This window comes from Equus przewalskii, chromosome 21 (genome assembly GCF_037783145.1).
Source record: "Equus przewalskii isolate Varuska chromosome 21, EquPr2, whole genome shotgun sequence".
In the NCBI taxonomy this organism is placed as follows: Eukaryota; Metazoa; Chordata; class Mammalia; order Perissodactyla; family Equidae; genus Equus; species Equus przewalskii.
Genome location: NC_091851.1, coordinates 49,354,652 through 49,371,159, shown reverse-complemented (window position 1 = coordinate 49,371,159; position 16,508 = coordinate 49,354,652). Strand labels below are relative to the sequence as shown.

Here is a 16,508-nt window from a genome sequence, read left to right as displayed (position 1 = left end):
GTCCAGTAGTGCCAGCAGCTTTATTAGGGCGAGCCCTGTCGCCTGATTAAAAGCAGGTCTCCTGCCCATGCATAGGCCCCTGAGAATGTCCCCCAGAGGATGGAGCAGAGGAGGACCCCGTTCCCGGTCGTGGACTCAGCTGCGAAGCCCCCAGGGCTCCCCCCACAAGCCAGCAGCAGGGTAAAGTTCTGGAAACACCTTCCAGCTGACCCCCCTGCCCCCAGACCTTCGGGGGGTTCAGGGCTTCTTGCAGGTGGGTTCAGACCCTGCTGCTGTCTCAGAGCTGTCCCAGACACAGGACTGGCCTCCCTCGAAGGTGGGCTCTTGGCCGGGGTTGCTGTGCTGGGTCTGGCCCACGCCCCGACAGGAAGTGTCCAAGCCTGGTCCGGGGTGGGGCGGTCAGCCTCTACACACCCTGCAGGGCCTGAGTGTCTCCACACTCACCAGGGCTCTGGCCAGAAGACCTGCATGATGCTCTGCCTCCTGGTGGCGGTGTGGCAGGCTGGACACGTCCTAGAGGCCTGTGGAGACACAGAGGGCACTGGACACACGGCTACCCACCTCCCCACTCTGTCCACTGGGTGGGGTGGTGCTGGCAGGCCATGTCCAAGGGGGATGGGGCTGTGTGCACAGGGTCGGGCGGCCGACCTGGAGGTGCCGTCGCCAGCAGGCTCGGCAGCGGTGGAAGTTGCAGGAGGGGCACTGGAAGAGGACAGCGTCCTCCGCCCCACAGCCGGGGCACGCCGAGCCTGCTGCAAGGGGGCCGCGTGAGTGCCACGGGCCTGCTGCTCAGCTGGCCCCCACTCCCCACAGTCCCTGCAGCCCCCCACGAGACCTACCCCACTCAGACTGCGCGTGCCCGCGGGGGGCCCCGGGGGGCCGGCTGGGAGACCCCGCACCCCCCACCGGTCTCTGTCTAAAGAAGGAGGAGATCTTGCTCTGGGTCCTCCCTGGTTTGTCCAGCTGTGAGGGGCCTGGAGACAGAGAAGTGAGTTTGGGGGGTGCCTGGCGCTTCACTGCTGCCCACCCCACAGAGCTGAGTGGGGCTCCAGGGTGACAGGCAGGGATGGCGGGAGCTCTAGGCAAGTCACCTACCTGGCCCAGGAGCCCCGTGGGTGGGGTCAGGAGGCACGGCAGGGCTCCCCTCCCAGGGTCCCGGCGGCTCGGTGTCCGTGCCCGGGACGGGTGGGCCGGTCAGAGCAGCACACGTCTGCCGGAAGCGCTGCTTGTGGTGCGGGCGCACGAACATGCTGAACCCTGCGTGGAGCGTTGCTCAGGCCCAGCCCAGCCCAGTTGCCCGCACAGCCCCCTAACTGGCCCCCTGCCCCCAGAACCCCTCCGCAGTCACTTGCTCTGCAGCAGGGGCAAGTCCTCAGGCCTCTCCGTGGTAAGGGCAGCCACCACGGCCACCACTTTCTCAAAGTCGTCATCCCGTTTGTAGGTGGTCAGCGCAGCCAGGAGCCGGCTGCAGCCTGCGGACCCCAGGGCCCTGCGGGCATCGGCCAGGTAGGCGCTCACGGCAGGCTGGCCCTGCCGTTCTGCTCGGGGGGCTCCACTCTTCTCCTGTGGACGGCTGCTGGAGACTCCTGGTGGGGAGGTAATGTGTCTCAGGCCGTGTCAGGGGTCCAGGGGCCCAGAGAGCTCCACCTGGCTTCCTGGGCACTCCTGGGGAGCCTTCACACCATCAGCCTCCCTTGCTCTGGGGGGTGCAGAACCAGAGCAGCCCCCCCAGGTGACTCCTCCCCCAGGGGTCTGCAGCTCTGCTCCTGGCTCTGGTCCAAAGCGTCCTCAGGGCCAGGGTACCTGCGGAAGACGGCCTGGAGGTCAGGTGGGGCCGGCCCTGGTTCAGATGTTCTCCAGGGTCCAGCTGCCTGGCCGCACCCTGGGACAGGGTCAGCTTGGGGTCAAACTCCCTCCTTCCTGAAGAAATACGGAGACACAAGTAGCTACCTAGGTGGTTCCCGGGGCGGGGGGGGGGGGGGTCGGAGTGGTCCCTGGGGAGGAGGCAGGCCTGTTCAGGGGAGACTCGGCCCGCAGCAGGAGGGCTCTGACTTGTGCACTCCCATGACGGCCGAGTGCTGGGAGGGGGCAGGACTTAGCCCATCCCTTAGCTGGAGGGCCAGGCACGAGGACACTTCATGGGCACCAAGCCCAGTAGGGGGAGGAGTAACTCTCAAGCTGGAAAGTACCCCCTTGGGGGCAGAGGGAGGGGTCTTCCTACCCCCCAACCCCTCAGCCCATGACACCTGTTCTCAGGGAGGTTGGGCTGTTCGTTAACGCATGGGAACAGAAACTCCCAGGCTCTGGAGATGCAGGGTCCACCCCAGGTAGAGACAGTGGGCAGACGGCTCCAGAACCCAGTACGTGCATGATTCGCCAGGTGCATGCCCTGGGGACCCCATACCTCCCCTACATGGCACCACCCTGCAGTGGTGATTCCTGCCAGCCCCCATGTGGAGACAGGGAGGGTGGGCCGAGCTAAGACCCACCCTAAAGCCCCAGGTGCTGCCTCACCCTCAGGGTCTGACTTTGATGGTCCTGACAGAGTAGGGCCCTGCTCACCGCTGGGGTCCAGGGCTGGTGGTGCCCCCTGCCTTTGAGGAAGGCTGTGCTCAGGCTGGTATCCACAGCCTTGGCCGGTCAGCTGGATGCAGACCTCCTCAAACCGCTGCTTGTGGTGAGGCCGCACGAACTGGTAGAAGCCTGTCGGGAGGAGCATCTGGGCCCATGGGTTCCACATGCCGCAGCCAACATGCAGGGCTGGGAGCTCTGGACCGTGGGTCACCCACCTGCACCTTTTCTAGGGAGCAGGGACAACCGTGGACCCCAGTGGCCTGCCCAGTGTCCTCTGTGGTCCCCACCCCATGACTGTGACACTGCCCTGGGGGACAGGCCAGCGCACCTTGGAGCAGGCTGTGCTTCTTGGGGTCCTCGGCAAAGAGGGGGTGGAGGCAGGCCACCAGGGCCTCGAAGTCATCAGAGCCCTTGTAGTCCTGCAGGGCCCGGGCAAAGGTGTCGAAGCTGGCCTGGCTCAGTGCCTGCTTCACAGCCACCATGAACAGCTTGGCCCTGCCAGCCTGTGCACTGGCTGCTGGTCCCTCCTGCTGGACACATGGCCAGGTGCCCTGTCAGATGACACCGACCCTCCTATGCCCCCAGGGACAGCAGGCTGCTGTGGAGGCTGCTGCCCGTGGAAGGCGGTCTCTGGGGGGGCATGTCCAGCGCCAGGCCTGGTTGGGGTCACCCACGGCAGCCAGGTGGGGCTGGGAGAGAATCCACAGATGGCAGCTCCAGTTTGCAACAGGCATGCCCTCTGAGAGCAGCAAGGGGGAGAGCTTGGGTCTGCTGTCCCCAGACTGGGAGCTCCTGCTGCCCGCCAGGCACCACACCCATGGCAGGCACAGCTGCAGCAATGCCCCTGGTGCAGAGGACAGTCAGCTCACAGCAAGGGACACTCCCCAATGTACTGGGGACTTAAAACGTCCCCATGCCCCATTTCTGCTGCACAACCCAGGCCCTGACGCTGGACTCTCGACAAGGAAGCATGGAAACCAGACAGGCGTCCCAGTCCCTATCCAGCTCAGCCCTTGGAGGCCCAGGGCCCTGGCACCCAGCCTACTTCCTGACAAGGTCAGTCCCCCGGGCACCACCCAGTTCTTCCCAGAAGCCAGCGGAGATGGACAAAGGCAGCAGCTCATGGGGCTTTCCGGAGGCTTCCTGGCTCGGGCTGTAACTCAGACGCTCTTAATTGCTTTCCTCTGAGGCTGGGAACGCAGACCCTCCCCACACTCAGGCACGTCAGCATCTACACTCATGCCAAGAGCCCAGCCCAGCCCGCCTCGGGAGCCAGCCCAGCTGAAGGCCCACAGCAAATCTGCTTAAAGGGCCGGGGCCTGACTCCCGCTTGGCATGGGTCTGTGAGGACATTACCAGCCACCCGCAAGGTGCCCTCCCAAAGGAACAAAGCAACAAAATGAAAGCCTCGGATCTGACCGCAAGTTTGCGTGACTCCAAAGTGTGGAGGAGCTACCCCAAGTGGGGGAGACGCTGAGGAGCCCCGGAAATGTGAAGGAGGTCTGAGATGGGTGAGGGTACCACCGGATGCTGCGTGGGGAGGGCACGTGGGAGCTCTGTGCTGTTTTTGTGAGCTTATGGAGGTGAGAAACGGCCTCCAAATAAAAAGTTAAAATGAGAGACTGGGGAGCCGTGCGCGCCACGGTCCCAGTGCACCGGGGCAGCGCAAACAGCTGGGATAGCAGGGGGCCCCTGGAGCTTGCCCTGGAGAGGGAGCCAGCAGGACAAACAAGCTCCTCGTTTGGAGGAAAGTCTGAAGAGGCATGGTGTCTGGAACTCGCTGTAAACATTCCAGCCGAAACAAAAGAGGGGGCGAAGCAGGCCTTGGAGCAGCTGTGGACAGCGGGGCCACTCTCCACTCTGTACCCCCTCAACTCCTGTAGCTGCATGAGGACCCCATGAGAAGACCAAGCCCCATGCCCAGCCAGCTCCCTTCCCTGGGACCCCAGCTCCCAGACGTGGGGACAGCTGAGTTAGGATGGTGAGCAGGCTCAGCCCACTCAAACTTCACACTCTTGTTTGGTTGGGGGCCACCAGCCATGGGCACGGGCACTGAGAGCCACATGTGCCCTGTGGCTCCAACCAGATCCCCACTCTGTGTGTGGCTCACGTACCTGGCCGCTGACCAGCCTGATCTTCTTCCTTCCTCCTCTCTGCTCATCCAGAGGCCTCTTCTCACTCAGGAGGGACAAAGTAGAGCGATGTGCCTGAGGGCAACACAGCTGTGGTCCTGACCCACACCCTCAGGGTCCCCAAAGCCCCGTGTGACACTGTGCCTGGCCCACGGGGTGGGGAGAAGGGCCCTCTCCCCAAGTCCCATCATTGGCCTCCCTGGTGGCTTGCAGGGGGCAAAGCACGGGAGCGGGTCCAGGGCAAGTGGCTTTACAGTAACTGAAGGGAACTGGAGGGAAGGAACAGGATGCCCACTTCAGGGCCAAGAGCAAGACAGGGAGCAGAGGAGGGAATGGCAGCCAGTGGGAAGTAGGGAGCTCCGGGTCAGGCCGGGAAATCATGGGTTTCTGGGCAAAGGCCCTGGGGCAGAAGGACCAAGACCGCCCACAGCTCAGGCACCCAGAAAGGGCCAGCCTCGGGAGCAGCAGGCGCTGGACCCTGAGTGGACAGTGTCAGGTTGACTCTCCACAGAGGACCACAATGGGCGTGTAGGAGTGCCAGCTGAGGGCTGGGGGCTATGCTGGGTACACAGTGCTGGCAGGCGAGGACTGAAACCTCCAACTGCCCATCCGACAAGGGGATTTACAGGAGTGAGTGTGGAGGTGCCCAAGGCTAGACAGGCAGGGTCTAGGTGTCTGTGTCCATCTCCAGGGCCCCTGGCACCCACACCTCCTCCTCCTGGGGGATGGCCTGGTCCCCAGGCCCCCTGGCCAGCTGCTCGCTGTGTTCCAGGGCGGCCAGCAGCCCCATGGGCCTCCGCTGGGTATGGACCAGCTCCTGCTCATACTCCACACACAGGCTGCCCTCAGCGTCCCTGGTGGCCAGCGGTCCTGTGAGAACATGAGTGTGGGCAGCAAAGCACCCTGCAACAGACAGGCTTGGCAGGGCCCTCTAGTCATCAGGCCCAGCATGCCACCAGCCTGGCCACACGCACCTGTGGGTCTCTGCCTCAGGCTAGGGACGTGCACATCCAAAGTCTTGGCTTTCCTTGTGGACAGGGGCCTGGGAGACACGGCCACCGTGACAGCACCTTCTCCCCCACTCAGACTTGGGGCAGCAGCCAGGGGGACCGGCACTGGCATCTGGATAGTCACAAGGTGGTTGGGGGTCCCGCTCAGCCCCTTCCCCGGCTAGGGTGCGAGGGCACAGCCAGCTGGGCGTCTGCACTCACGGTTTTCTGAGCGATGCGGAAGAACTGGGCCACGTCTCGGATGACGTGGCCAAAGCCGTCGTACACCTTGACATGGGGGCGCACCCAGGAGGGCAGCTGGGCTCTGGCGTCCGCATAGCTGAACCTAGCAGGGTGGTAGGCCATCAGCCCGGGAGTCCTGCCTGCCCCACAGCCCACCTTCCGGGCTCACACTTGCCAAGGGGACAGCCAGCGCTGCTCCCAGGACAACCAGTGCTGAAAGGTGGCAGGGCAGGGGTCTCATGCAGCAGAGGAGAGCCACACCTGTGGTCGCAGAGGAAGACGGCCCCGTAGTCGTGGCGATGCCGGATCACCCGCCCGATGGCCTGGTTCACAGCCCTGGATGCCTGCTGCCGGTACCAGTCACGCCCAGAAAGGAACTGTGGGGGACTTGGTCATGGGGCTTGGTCACGGGGGCACGGAGCCCTCCCTTGCCCCGACCCAGCCCCACCACACCTCACCTGGCCCCGGGCCCCGCCCTGGCCCTTCATCTCATCCAGGAACTGCATCTTGAGGACAACCCGGGGGTCCATGCGTGGGGGGTATGGGAGGCCTGTGACGATCACACCACGGCCATTCGTGTCTGCGAAGTCCAGCCCCTCGCTGACCTGGTGGACGGTGAGAACTCTTTTCCCCCTACTTCCTGCACACAAGCCCAGGGACCTTCCCGAAGGGTCTGCCTGTGCCCAGATCCTCACAGCCACACGCTCCCAGGTATGGTCAGGGCAGGAGAAACCTCCAACCTCGGGTTAGGCCCTCCCTGGGTCCTTGGCTCCCAGAAGTCCATGACCAACTTCTCACACTTTTGAAACCTCCTCCATCTTTCCTGCTGGCAGCCCATGAGTGGGGTCCCATTGCTCGCCCCAGCCAGGGTAGTAGGGCTGTGCCCTCCTGTGTTTGCTGGACGTGGGGCCCGAGGGAGGGGACTGGCCTGTCCCCACCGTGGTGCAGCCCTCAGGTCACAATCCATGAGCCCCCTCAGGTACAGGCACTAGGCAGGAGAAGGCCGGCCAGTGAGTGCTGGGTGGATGTTTGAGGCCTCACCTTCCCCCGGCACACAGCCAGGAAGACGGCCCCGCTGGCCCCGGGGGAGGCGACTGTGCTGTAGTAAGCGTCCATCACCTGGGAAGAGAAGCTGCTCAGCCTGTGCCCAGCCCTTCCTCCTCCGGGAGAGACACCCCTGGTCTCGTCCTCCGAGACTACGGGGTGTCCCAGCTGTGAGGTGGGCCAGCAGGGTGCTGGAAGCTCCTTGATGGCATCGGTTCCCAGGCTGACCTGTACCCAGCACCCAGAGTGTTTCCCAGAAAACAGGGACCCAGGGCTAGGGTCGGGGGAGCCCCGCTTCCCTGGCAGTCCCTCAGACATGATGGCCTGCTGCTATCGGCCCCATGCCCAAACTTTCTAAAAGGCGACACCAGGCCCGGCAAACAGCCTGGAGCTGGCCACAGCCCCTGGTCAGGGAAGCAGCCAGCCCAGAGCAGCCATGATGGGCAGCGGGGCCTATCTGGGCAGGTGGGCCCAGACCTCTGACAAGCCGCCTTTGCTCCTCGGCTCCACAAACACGGGCTTCAGGGCCTCCAGCTTCCTGGCAAAGTCCTGGGCCTGCGGGAGGAGGTGGGGTCAGGGTGCCGTTGCACCAGCGCATCTGGCAAGCTGAGGGTGGCTCTGCAGCCACCTTTGCCATCTCAGACAAAGGCCCTGCCAGACCCCTGGCCATTTGGGGCTCCCCTCCCACCCCCAGGAGGACACACGGAGAGGGGACGAACCCGCCAGAACTCCAGGCTTTTCTCCATGACGGGGTATGAAGGGAAGAAGACCAGAAGCCCATGGGGGACCACACGGGCGATGTTGCCTGGAAGGGCCACAGCCTTGGTTAGCAGGAGTGGGGATCTGCACAGGCCCCCCTGGCTCCCCAGAGAGGGCAGGCAGGCCAGGGAACGGAGCTGGGAGTGCAAGACAGGGCTCCCCAGATGCCACAGAATGGGGTGGAGGCCCAGGACAGGCCAGCCTGGATCAAGGGCTTCCAGTGGACACTCACCTAGCGCCTTTCCCAGGGAGGCCAAACACGTGTCAGAGAACCTGCACAAAGTCAGGAGGCTGCTGCCACAAGGGTCCCAGCGCTCCACCCGACCCCTCCGTGCCTGCCAGGCTCCCTACCGTTTGTCAAACGCAGAGCTCAGCTGGGCTCCATCGGGGCCTTTGGGGACGACCCCCACCCAGATCTGATGCTTGTCGATGACATGTGGGTTCTCCAGGCAGACTGGAAAAGGGCTGGAGGCAGTGACAGGGAGGGAGGCAGGGGGTGGCCCCTGTGAGGCCCTGAACCCCCTGCGGCCCATAGCAGGGAGGCTGACCTTGGGACCCCCTGGGGGCACAGGGAAACGCTTACATCTGCATCTCCAGGGCAAAGGAAGACACGGGGGCCAGTGTGCCACTGGTGAGGATGAGGGTGCGGACACCCTGGCGGACCAGCTCGCGCATGCTGTGGCCGGGGCTGAAACACCAGTAGCTGAGCACCTTCCCTGGGGGGTGACAAGTGTGAGGCTGGGATGTGGGGGCACCCCGCAGGGAGGCCCACAGCCGCTGCCCCAACCACCATCCTCGTGTCTTTCTTCCACAGGCAGCTGCTGGGCCCCGTGGCCCACGTGCATGAGTCTGATCGAGGGGGGCTCATCTGAGCCCTGAGCTGAACGTGCAAGCGGGGATCCTACCCCAAGGGGTCCTGGCAGCAGGACATAGACAGAGCAGCCCCCCTGGGGCAGATGCTGTGGTCACCTCCAGAGAGGCAGCCAACCCCAAACCCAGACTTCCACAGAGGTCAATGTGCTGCTGAGGGTGCAAAGAGCAGGCACAGGGGCCGCCACCGCGCAATGGCCCAAGCGCACTCCGGGAAGGAAGCAGGGCCTCCCAACGCTCCGGGCGGGACTGCAAAAGAGGGAGCATAAGCCTGCGTCCCCAGGAGGCAGGAAGCCAGCAGTGACGCCACAGCCCACAAGGTCACGGTTCACAGGGATCAGGCAGTTCCTACAGGGGCCTGGCCGCCGGGGGAGAACACGAGGGCACGGCCCCCACAGGACAGACATGCCTGCCTCCTACTCACTCCCGGTTGGCACCGGAAGCTTGGGAAATTAAAACAGTCAAGTAGAATGACTTTCAATACGACTCTAAAGTCAAGACTAGGTCATAGGTCAGCAGGGACATTTCCAGAAAAGAACAAACTACTTTCTGGGACCAGAGAAGCCTTTCTCACCCTGAGGAGGGGGATCTGCCCTGTGATGGGGAGAGCGGCTCCTGGACTGGCCCTGTAACAGCAACAACGGGAGCGAGGGGTGTGCGGACCAGGGAGCAGGGCTTCTCTGTCCAAGGCCCAGCCTTGACCCCCACCTGACCCCTTGCTCACATGTACCCCCAGCTTCCCAGTAAGACCAGAGATGAACTAATTTCCTACAAACACCCAACCCAGGGAGTGGCTGTTTCTGAGAATTCACGTGCTCTTGGAGGAACACGGAAGACAGGGGTACCACACCCCACTTACCCTCGGTACCTGTGTACCCCACCAGCATTAACGCCCACAGGGAGAGGGGGCAAACGTGGAGGAAGGCATCAGGCCCTGCCGAGGCACAGACTGCCTCCTGTGACCACATGGATGCCGCGTGAGGGGAGCACTGGTCTGCCCAACTCTCACGGAAGCCACTTCCTGCTCAGAGAGGCCAAATGAGCTGCCGAGGCTGCACGTGGGCTGCTTGGCGACCGACCTGGCCGTGCTCCCAGCTCTTCTTTCCCGCTCAGCTCCACGGGGCCGGCAGACGGCAGCCCAAGGAAGGGTGTGGCTCAAAGAGGGTCTGGAGAGACTGGAAGGGTGTGCTGGCAGGGCTGGGGGCTGGACCAGATGTGTTGGGCTGCAAATGCCACCCAAAAGGCCAAGCTGAGGAGGTAATATGCTCTGCCTGGGGCAGCCAGGACACTGGCCAGGGCCCACGCACCACAGCCAGGACAGGCCAGCCCCATACAAGAACTGCAATGTGCCCAGCACAGATCCCATCCTTGAGTATCCCCAGTGGCCCAGTGCCAGGACACGTGGAAGCAGCTGAGGCCAACGAGGAACACAGAGCAGGTGGGACACAGGGCTGGCTCTGAGCTCACAGTGGGTATCAGGGCAACAGGGCCGACACCAGAAGGACCTGAGTGACCATCAGCCAGTGGGCCCCTCAGATGTGACCCTGAGGCCTGAGGAGTGGCCTCGGCCCCAGCCTGCCCAGAGTCTGTCCTCCTGGTTAGACACGGCATGAAAGCAGCATGTCTTTACCGACACGACGTGCCGGGGCCTCCCTGTGTGCCGATCTCTCACAGAAACGTCCCCAGTGGGGCAAGAGGCCTGGCCGTGGCCTGGTTTGGCGGAGACCCACGGGGCGACTCTGGGCAGGCCTCCTTGGAGGTCTTTCTAGCTCTGACAGCCCTGACTTTGAAAGGGCAAGTGGAGAGGTCACCCGGAAAGGGCTGGACTCAGAGAAGTCGGCCTGGACTAACAGCCAGCCAGGAGACCCACAGCTGGTCTTGCCACCACACTGCAGCGGAGTATGTCCGGGCCCCTGCAGCTCTGCACCTTGCTTTCTGGCTGCTGAGGTGCTCCAAGCATCTGACCGCTGAGCAGTCCTCCGGTGACTGGTATCGGGGTGGATGTGCACCTGGAAGGGCGGAATGGACAGGTGTCCTGAGGCCCAGCCCAGGAGCCCTGCATACTGGAGACGGCCCCCAGCTTGTAGGGCTGAGACCTCCCACCCGGGAGCACCCCCCAGAGGTGGCCCCTACCTTGTAGGACTGAGAGACCCCTGGCCCCACCATGGAACTTGGGCCACCCTCGGCAGGGTCCATGCTGAACACAATCTGGAAGGCAGAGGTGAGGGACAAAGTCAGCAGGACACACTAGTCACACAGGACACATGAGAGGCCACTGCTCCTACTGAGGGACCCCACACACAGAAAGACAGGTGGACGCCCAGCATCGCCATCACCTGCCCCTGCCTTCGAGTCAACAGAATCCCCAGCAAGGAGCTCTAGGCCAAGGGGCAGGAGCACACACTGGCCTGTCCCCTCCCCTTGGGGACCTCACTGCACTGGAGGTGCAGCTGCCCTGCAGGACCCTCTCCTCAGCAGCCAGTCTGTATGTCCTCACAGGGACCAGGCCCAGGGGAGCAGCTTCCCTCTCCCCTCTCCCCTGGGGCTGGGTCAGGGGACCAGGGGAGGGGAACCTAGTTTACTCCCACAAGTAATAGGATCCCTAAGTCAAACAAATAGAATTGGACTCAGCCAGTGCAACAAGCCACAAAAAAGTAAAGAGGGATCAACACTGGGGAAGAAGGTACAAAACACTGGATGTTACAAACGATAGAACTTTCTTCGTAGAAAATTCAAGAAAACCAAGTGAGAAACGTCTAAAACTAAAAGGAAAATTTAATAAGATAGCTTTATACAAGACCAACAGATGAAAACAATAGGTTTCTTTTTTTGTTTTTTTTCCTGAGGAAGACTGGCCCTGAGCTAACATCTGTTGCCAATCCTCCTCTTTTTTGCTTAAGGAAGATCAGCCCTGAGCTAACATCTGTGCCAATCTTCCTCCACTTTCTATGTGGGTTGCCACCACAGCATGGCTGACAAGTGGTGTAGGTCCACACCTGGGATCCAAACTGGCAAACCCCAGGCCACTGAAGCAGAATGTGCAAACTTAACCACTACACCACGGGGCTAGCCGCTAGGTTTCTTACATACAAGCACTGATGGGTTAAAAAGACCCCTGTCACAATAGCAACAGAAAGCATATGATACTAGATATAAAATGGAGAAATGCACTTCGTTTCCTCTGGAACGCAGACTGGACCTCCCTGGGGAACAGAGACCGGGCCAATCTGGAGAAACACGCTCTTATACAGGTGCTGGCTCTCCCCAAGATAACCTGGAAGTCCAGGGCATCCCAGGCAAAACCACAACAGGGTTCTCACAGTGAACAAGCTACTCTGAAATTCACCTGGTGGAGAAAATGCCAAGACATGTTTTAAAGGAACCACGAGGAGAAATTTGTTCTGGCTGATACCCAAACACATCACAAAACCATCGCAAACAAACCGTGCAGCAAATGAGCCGACAGAGCAGGGGCCCAAGTGCTGGGGTCGGGGCCCTGCATGGTCAGCAATGCTCGGCAACTGGCTCACTGTGTTGGGAAGAATAAATCAGACTTCTGCCCTCGCATCACTCTCAGGTGATGTCAGCTGGGTCAGAAGCCACATGCAAAGCTGTGTTAACTCTGCTGCGTGTTGTAGAAGCAGAAGAGCAGGTGATCATCACGGCCCAGAGCCCTCGGGACTCTAACACACGAGGGAGCAGGAGAAACGTGAGCTGACAACGTGAAGCCTCGTCTCCCAAGCCCTTCATAAAAACAGAAGACAGGAGACCAGTGGAGGAGTGTGCTGTGTGCATGGATTGATGCCCTGAGTCCTAAGAACCCATGCGGCTAGAGGAAGGCAGGCACCTCGAGGCATCTGGGTTACCCCGAGGTGTGTGTGGTGGGAGAGCACAGGGCAGCACCAGGCACAGCCTGGTGGCGGCTGCGGTGTATCATGTCTGTGTGCGTGCATAGGCACACAGTTCGGCCTAGAGCGTGGCCTACAGATGGTGTGGTCCGTGATGAACACTGAAAGTGATAGGAGCTTCAAAAGCCATCTGTACTGTCCAGGCGGCCAAACGCCCAGCCTCGCACTTCAAGCGTCCGCCCGCAGGGACGGAAACGCACACTGGCCTTGCGCTTCACCAAGCATCTGCCTGTGGGAATGGAAACGCACACGCAATTTTATCATGGAGCCAGTGGCCGCCAGCAGCAGGTGTGAGGCCGCTTGGGGGCAATGGCTTCCTTGGCAAACCAGTGCGCCTTGGCCCTGGAGCGGTCCTCACGCCTTGAGGGACAGACAGTTTAGATAAAGGCCAGCATCCTTGCCCAGCAGTGGCCTGCCTGGCAGCACCTGTCACTGCTGTCTCCCTTGCTCTACACGCAGCACTGTCCAAGTGGCTCGCTGGGCCCCCAACCTGCCTGATGCCCACAGCGCCTGGGACCATGGGCTTCCTGTCGGGGCTAGCTCAGCGGCTGAGTGAGTCTCACACCACCTCTGGGGCTCCCCTCTGTTGCCGCCTGTTCTCCATCCCGAGGCCCACCTGCCCTGGCATGAGACCTTCTATCTCACACAAACCTGGAGGGCTTTGACTTTGAAGAGCTGCAGAATCTCCGGCTTAGCCGGGGGTCTCGAGCTGCAGCCCTGAGCTTCTCGAGTATTCACCGCAGGCTACCTGTCTGGCCAGCCCACCACTCTGCCAAGGCCCAGCTGGCAGCCAGTGCTCCAGGGCCAGGCCAGCAGCATACCGTGTCCCTGTCCACACCTGCCCAGCGCACTTGCCTCCCCACAGAGCTGCCCCACACTGGCACCTGCAGGACTCAGGAATCAGCTATGAAACAAGCAACTGACCAGTCACACTTCTTCTTCTGGCTGGAGGGGACAGGCCACATGTCAATCTGGCCCGCAGTCAACCCTGGGCAGGCAGGGGATGCAGAGTCATCTGCCAGGAGCTACTGAGAGCAGCTGCCAAAGGAAATTCCAGACCAATGGGGTGAGCAGTGTTTGGGTTCCAGAGAATCTGGAGGGGAAACCTGCTCCATAAATGGGCATCCGGGGAGGAAAGGGCTGTGCAGGACCGAGACGGAGGGCTGGAGTTGCGGGGCTGCCTCAGAGTCGAGGCACCTGGAGAGGGGACAGTGGCTGCTGGTGCACTGGCCTGCTCATCTGCAGGGACCCATGAGGAAAGTGGTGGGGAGAAGGGGGCAGAGGGCATCCTGGAGGGACAGGCCCACCTTGCAAGAGCAGGGGCCCGGGGCAGGGCAGCTGGGAAGCCAGGAGCCACAGCCAAAGGAGTCAGGGTTGCCCAGAAGCCCAGCAGTCACACCAGGCCATGGACACCAGCTGCACGCTCAGAGAAGTGCTGGGAGGACAGGAGAGCAGAGCCTGGCCCCTCCAGGACAAGACGCCAGAACATCCCTCCTCCAGTGTTACGCTTACTGCTTTTCAGCCTGGCCCCAACTCACAGACGAGGAGACTGAACCCCTGGGGGTGAAGGCCAGAGCTGGCCATGGGCAGGTAGCTTGAGCCCAGGCCCCTGGCCCAGGGCCTGAGCCTGGTCTGTGGAAAAGCCGCACCTGGCTCTCCCTGGGCTGCAGCTGCACTCCTCCTGGCTCCTCCCTGCCCGTCCACCCCATGCCAGACCTCCCAAGGCCAGCAGCACAGACACAGAGCAGCCGCACTGTGAACAAGGCTGGTGTGGAACCAGGGCCGTCAGGCCGTCACGCATCCAGGCGTGCCCACGCCAGCCCTCACGACCTCGAGCGCCCCAGTCACCCCGATCACCCCAGGCTAGATGTGCAGTGTGGAGAGAAGGCACGCACAGCACGACGTGGCACGGGACCTCCCGTGCCTCAACCAAGAAACCTACCAAGGACCAACAGCTGCTGAGGGTTCTTGTCAGAAGGGCCTGGTGAGGCGCCAGAGGGGCCAAACCACCTGCAAATGCCACTGGCCCCTGGCAGCCTGCCAAGCAGCCTTCCAGCTGAGGGGGAGCAGGCTCTGGCTCGTCCACTTTAGCTGGGGAAGTGGCTGTGTTGGGCCCGAGGACAGCATGCTGGGGGCAGAGAGGGCGACACCCAGCAGGCCTGAGGCACGTGATGTCCCCACTGGTGGCCTGGCCAGGGAAGAGTGGGGTCTGCACGTGGCAGAGGAGGGGCTCAGCCACCCCTGCGACTGTCCCCACCCCACCCTAAAGCAGATCCCAGAGCCCAGAATGAGGCTGGCCGGCTCGGGGGACGTGCTGACCATGCCTGCTGACTCCACACACTGGCCCACGGGCATTACCTGGACACCCTAGATGTAGGAACACTTCTCTGGGCATGGCTAGCCTGGTGGCCAGACACAGGGCTGGGGTCACAGTGCGTCCCCGCTCTGCGAACATGGGGTCAGGGGGAGAGTCTACGCCCCCCACTCTGTGAGAGGCTCACGTTTTGACTTTCCTCTGAGAACTTGTTTCAGGAAAAAATCTGAGAAAACGTGTGGGCAGCATGCCAGGCAGGAGCTGCTGGGCCTGTCTAAACACCAGGGGCACTGCCAGCATGGCCGGCTCCCTTGGAGGCCACGGGGTGCCCTCAGGACGAGTGGAAAGGAGCCTGCGGGTTGCTGATTTGAAGCTCATGGGGTAGGCACTGTGTCCTGCCTCCAAATCAGGAACCAATTACCACTCTGGAAGAAGAAGCAAGTGCCCACGCAAACTTCCACCAGGAAAGGAGAGGCCGCGTCCTCCTCAAAGGCTGGTCCTTACCTGGATGATGTCTGCGAGCTTCTGCAGTCCTGCTGTGTTGGTGAACAGCCCTGCACCTGTGAGAGCACAGGCACTGACCATCCCACGCCATCAGGGGAGGCTCCAGACCCTCGGCCTCAGGAGCCAGCGCAGCTCATGCCGCCAAGCTCCGCCTCGACCCAGTTTCGGCCATGGGGTGAGCCCTCAGAGGGCAGCTTGCCCACTCTTCACAGTGTAACTCCGGGGGGGCGGGGGGGGGGGGTCAGTGGGATGAGAAAAGAGACTCTGTGGCCAAATAAGGCTGGGGAGGCTTGGGCGCCCCCCCAGAGCCCAGGAATGAGGTAAGGCCAGTGTCCAAGGTGAGACAAGACCCTCCCCAGCAGAAGTGGGTTCTGCAGCATAGCCTCTGGGAAGTAGTCCCATGGAAACCCTCTGAGTGGACACGGGCCACAGGCAGGGTGGGGAGGTTGGGGGAGAGGCCAGTGAGACCCAGAGCTCACTGACCCAACTAGGACCCTCGCTGCTCTCCTTAAAAGGGGCTGACAGGGAAATGCCAAAGCCGGATGGTGCTGGTCACATGGCACAAATGCCCCAATCAGAAAGGGAGCTCCAGAGGCCAAGTCCCTGCTCCTGAGGGTACAGCAGTTGCAGCCCTGAGCCAAGGCCCCAGGGAGCCTCAGGTGGCCACAGACGCAGGGTGGGCTGGGGACTCACGTCCTGCCAGGTGCTGGATGATCTGGTCCAGGGAGTCCAGGATGCAGCCCTTGGTCTGAAACGTTATCTGGGCTTCAGCAAACAGCTCGAAGATGTAGCTGCCGACAAGAGAGGAGGCTCAGGCCCGCAGGAGACCAGGCCGAGCTGTGGGAACCCAATGGCCAGCGGCGTTTCAAGTTTCCTTCACTCAGAAACAAGCTGTGAGCCCTCTGGGGGAGGCGAAGCCTGGAGGGAAGAGGCCTCTGCCCTCAAGAGCCCAGGTTGGGGGAGAGCTGCTTGCTGGAGACCTGCCTTCCGAGGAAAAGGTAGAGCCCCAGGGCTCAGGCCTCAGATGGGGGTCAGGAGGTGGTCATCAGGGCTCCCTGAGGCGGTGGCTGTGGGCAGGGACCCTGAAGAGCAGCTGTGGAAAGAGAAGGTAAGGAGCGCAGCGGAAGCTGGAGGAGGACCAGGGAAAGCCCTGTGGGTCTGGGCACATGGA

General features: G+C 62.2%; 1 protein-coding gene across 50 annotated transcripts in view; it reads right to left on the bottom strand.

The window, feature by feature from the left end:
- Window position 1: 1 nt before the first annotated feature.
- The window catches only part of RTEL1 (regulator of telomere elongation helicase 1), a 44,569-nt gene continuing 28,062 nt past the window's right edge, over window positions 2-16,508 (bottom strand). For 2 of the 50 annotated variants that reach the window (XM_070588671.1, XM_070588670.1), the window contains 22 exons: window positions 16,031-16,128; window positions 15,338-15,393; window positions 10,745-10,819; window positions 10,539-10,620; window positions 8,325-8,457; window positions 8,093-8,206; window positions 7,974-8,014; window positions 7,702-7,787; window positions 7,460-7,537; window positions 6,980-7,057; window positions 6,397-6,543; window positions 6,200-6,315; window positions 5,918-6,041; window positions 5,681-5,828; window positions 5,416-5,576; window positions 4,689-4,781; window positions 2,903-3,101; window positions 2,563-2,703; window positions 1,804-1,920; window positions 1,353-1,586; window positions 1,096-1,257; window positions 2-521 (listed from right to left, as the gene is read on the bottom strand). In XM_070588671.1, coding sequence (XP_070444772.1) covers window positions 514-521; window positions 1,096-1,257; window positions 1,353-1,586; window positions 1,804-1,920; window positions 2,563-2,703; window positions 2,903-3,101; window positions 4,689-4,781; window positions 5,416-5,576; window positions 5,681-5,828; window positions 5,918-6,041; window positions 6,200-6,315; window positions 6,397-6,543; window positions 6,980-7,057; window positions 7,460-7,537; window positions 7,702-7,787; window positions 7,974-8,014; window positions 8,093-8,206; window positions 8,325-8,457; window positions 10,539-10,620; window positions 10,745-10,819; window positions 15,338-15,393; window positions 16,031-16,128 — 2,491 coding nt within the window. In that variant the 3' untranslated portion in view covers window positions 2-513. Of the gene's footprint in view, window positions 522-648; window positions 753-839; window positions 975-1,095; window positions 1,258-1,348; window positions 1,921-2,514; window positions 2,704-2,902; window positions 3,105-4,688; window positions 4,782-5,415; window positions 5,610-5,680; window positions 5,829-5,917; window positions 6,042-6,199; window positions 6,316-6,396; window positions 6,544-6,979; window positions 7,058-7,459; window positions 7,538-7,701; window positions 7,788-7,973; window positions 8,015-8,092; window positions 8,207-8,324; window positions 8,458-10,538; window positions 10,621-10,744; window positions 10,820-15,337; window positions 15,394-16,030; window positions 16,129-16,508 lie in introns of all 50 variants that reach the window. The other 48 variants (XR_011530893.1, XR_011530896.1, XR_011530897.1 and 45 more) reach the window with 48 other exon arrangements.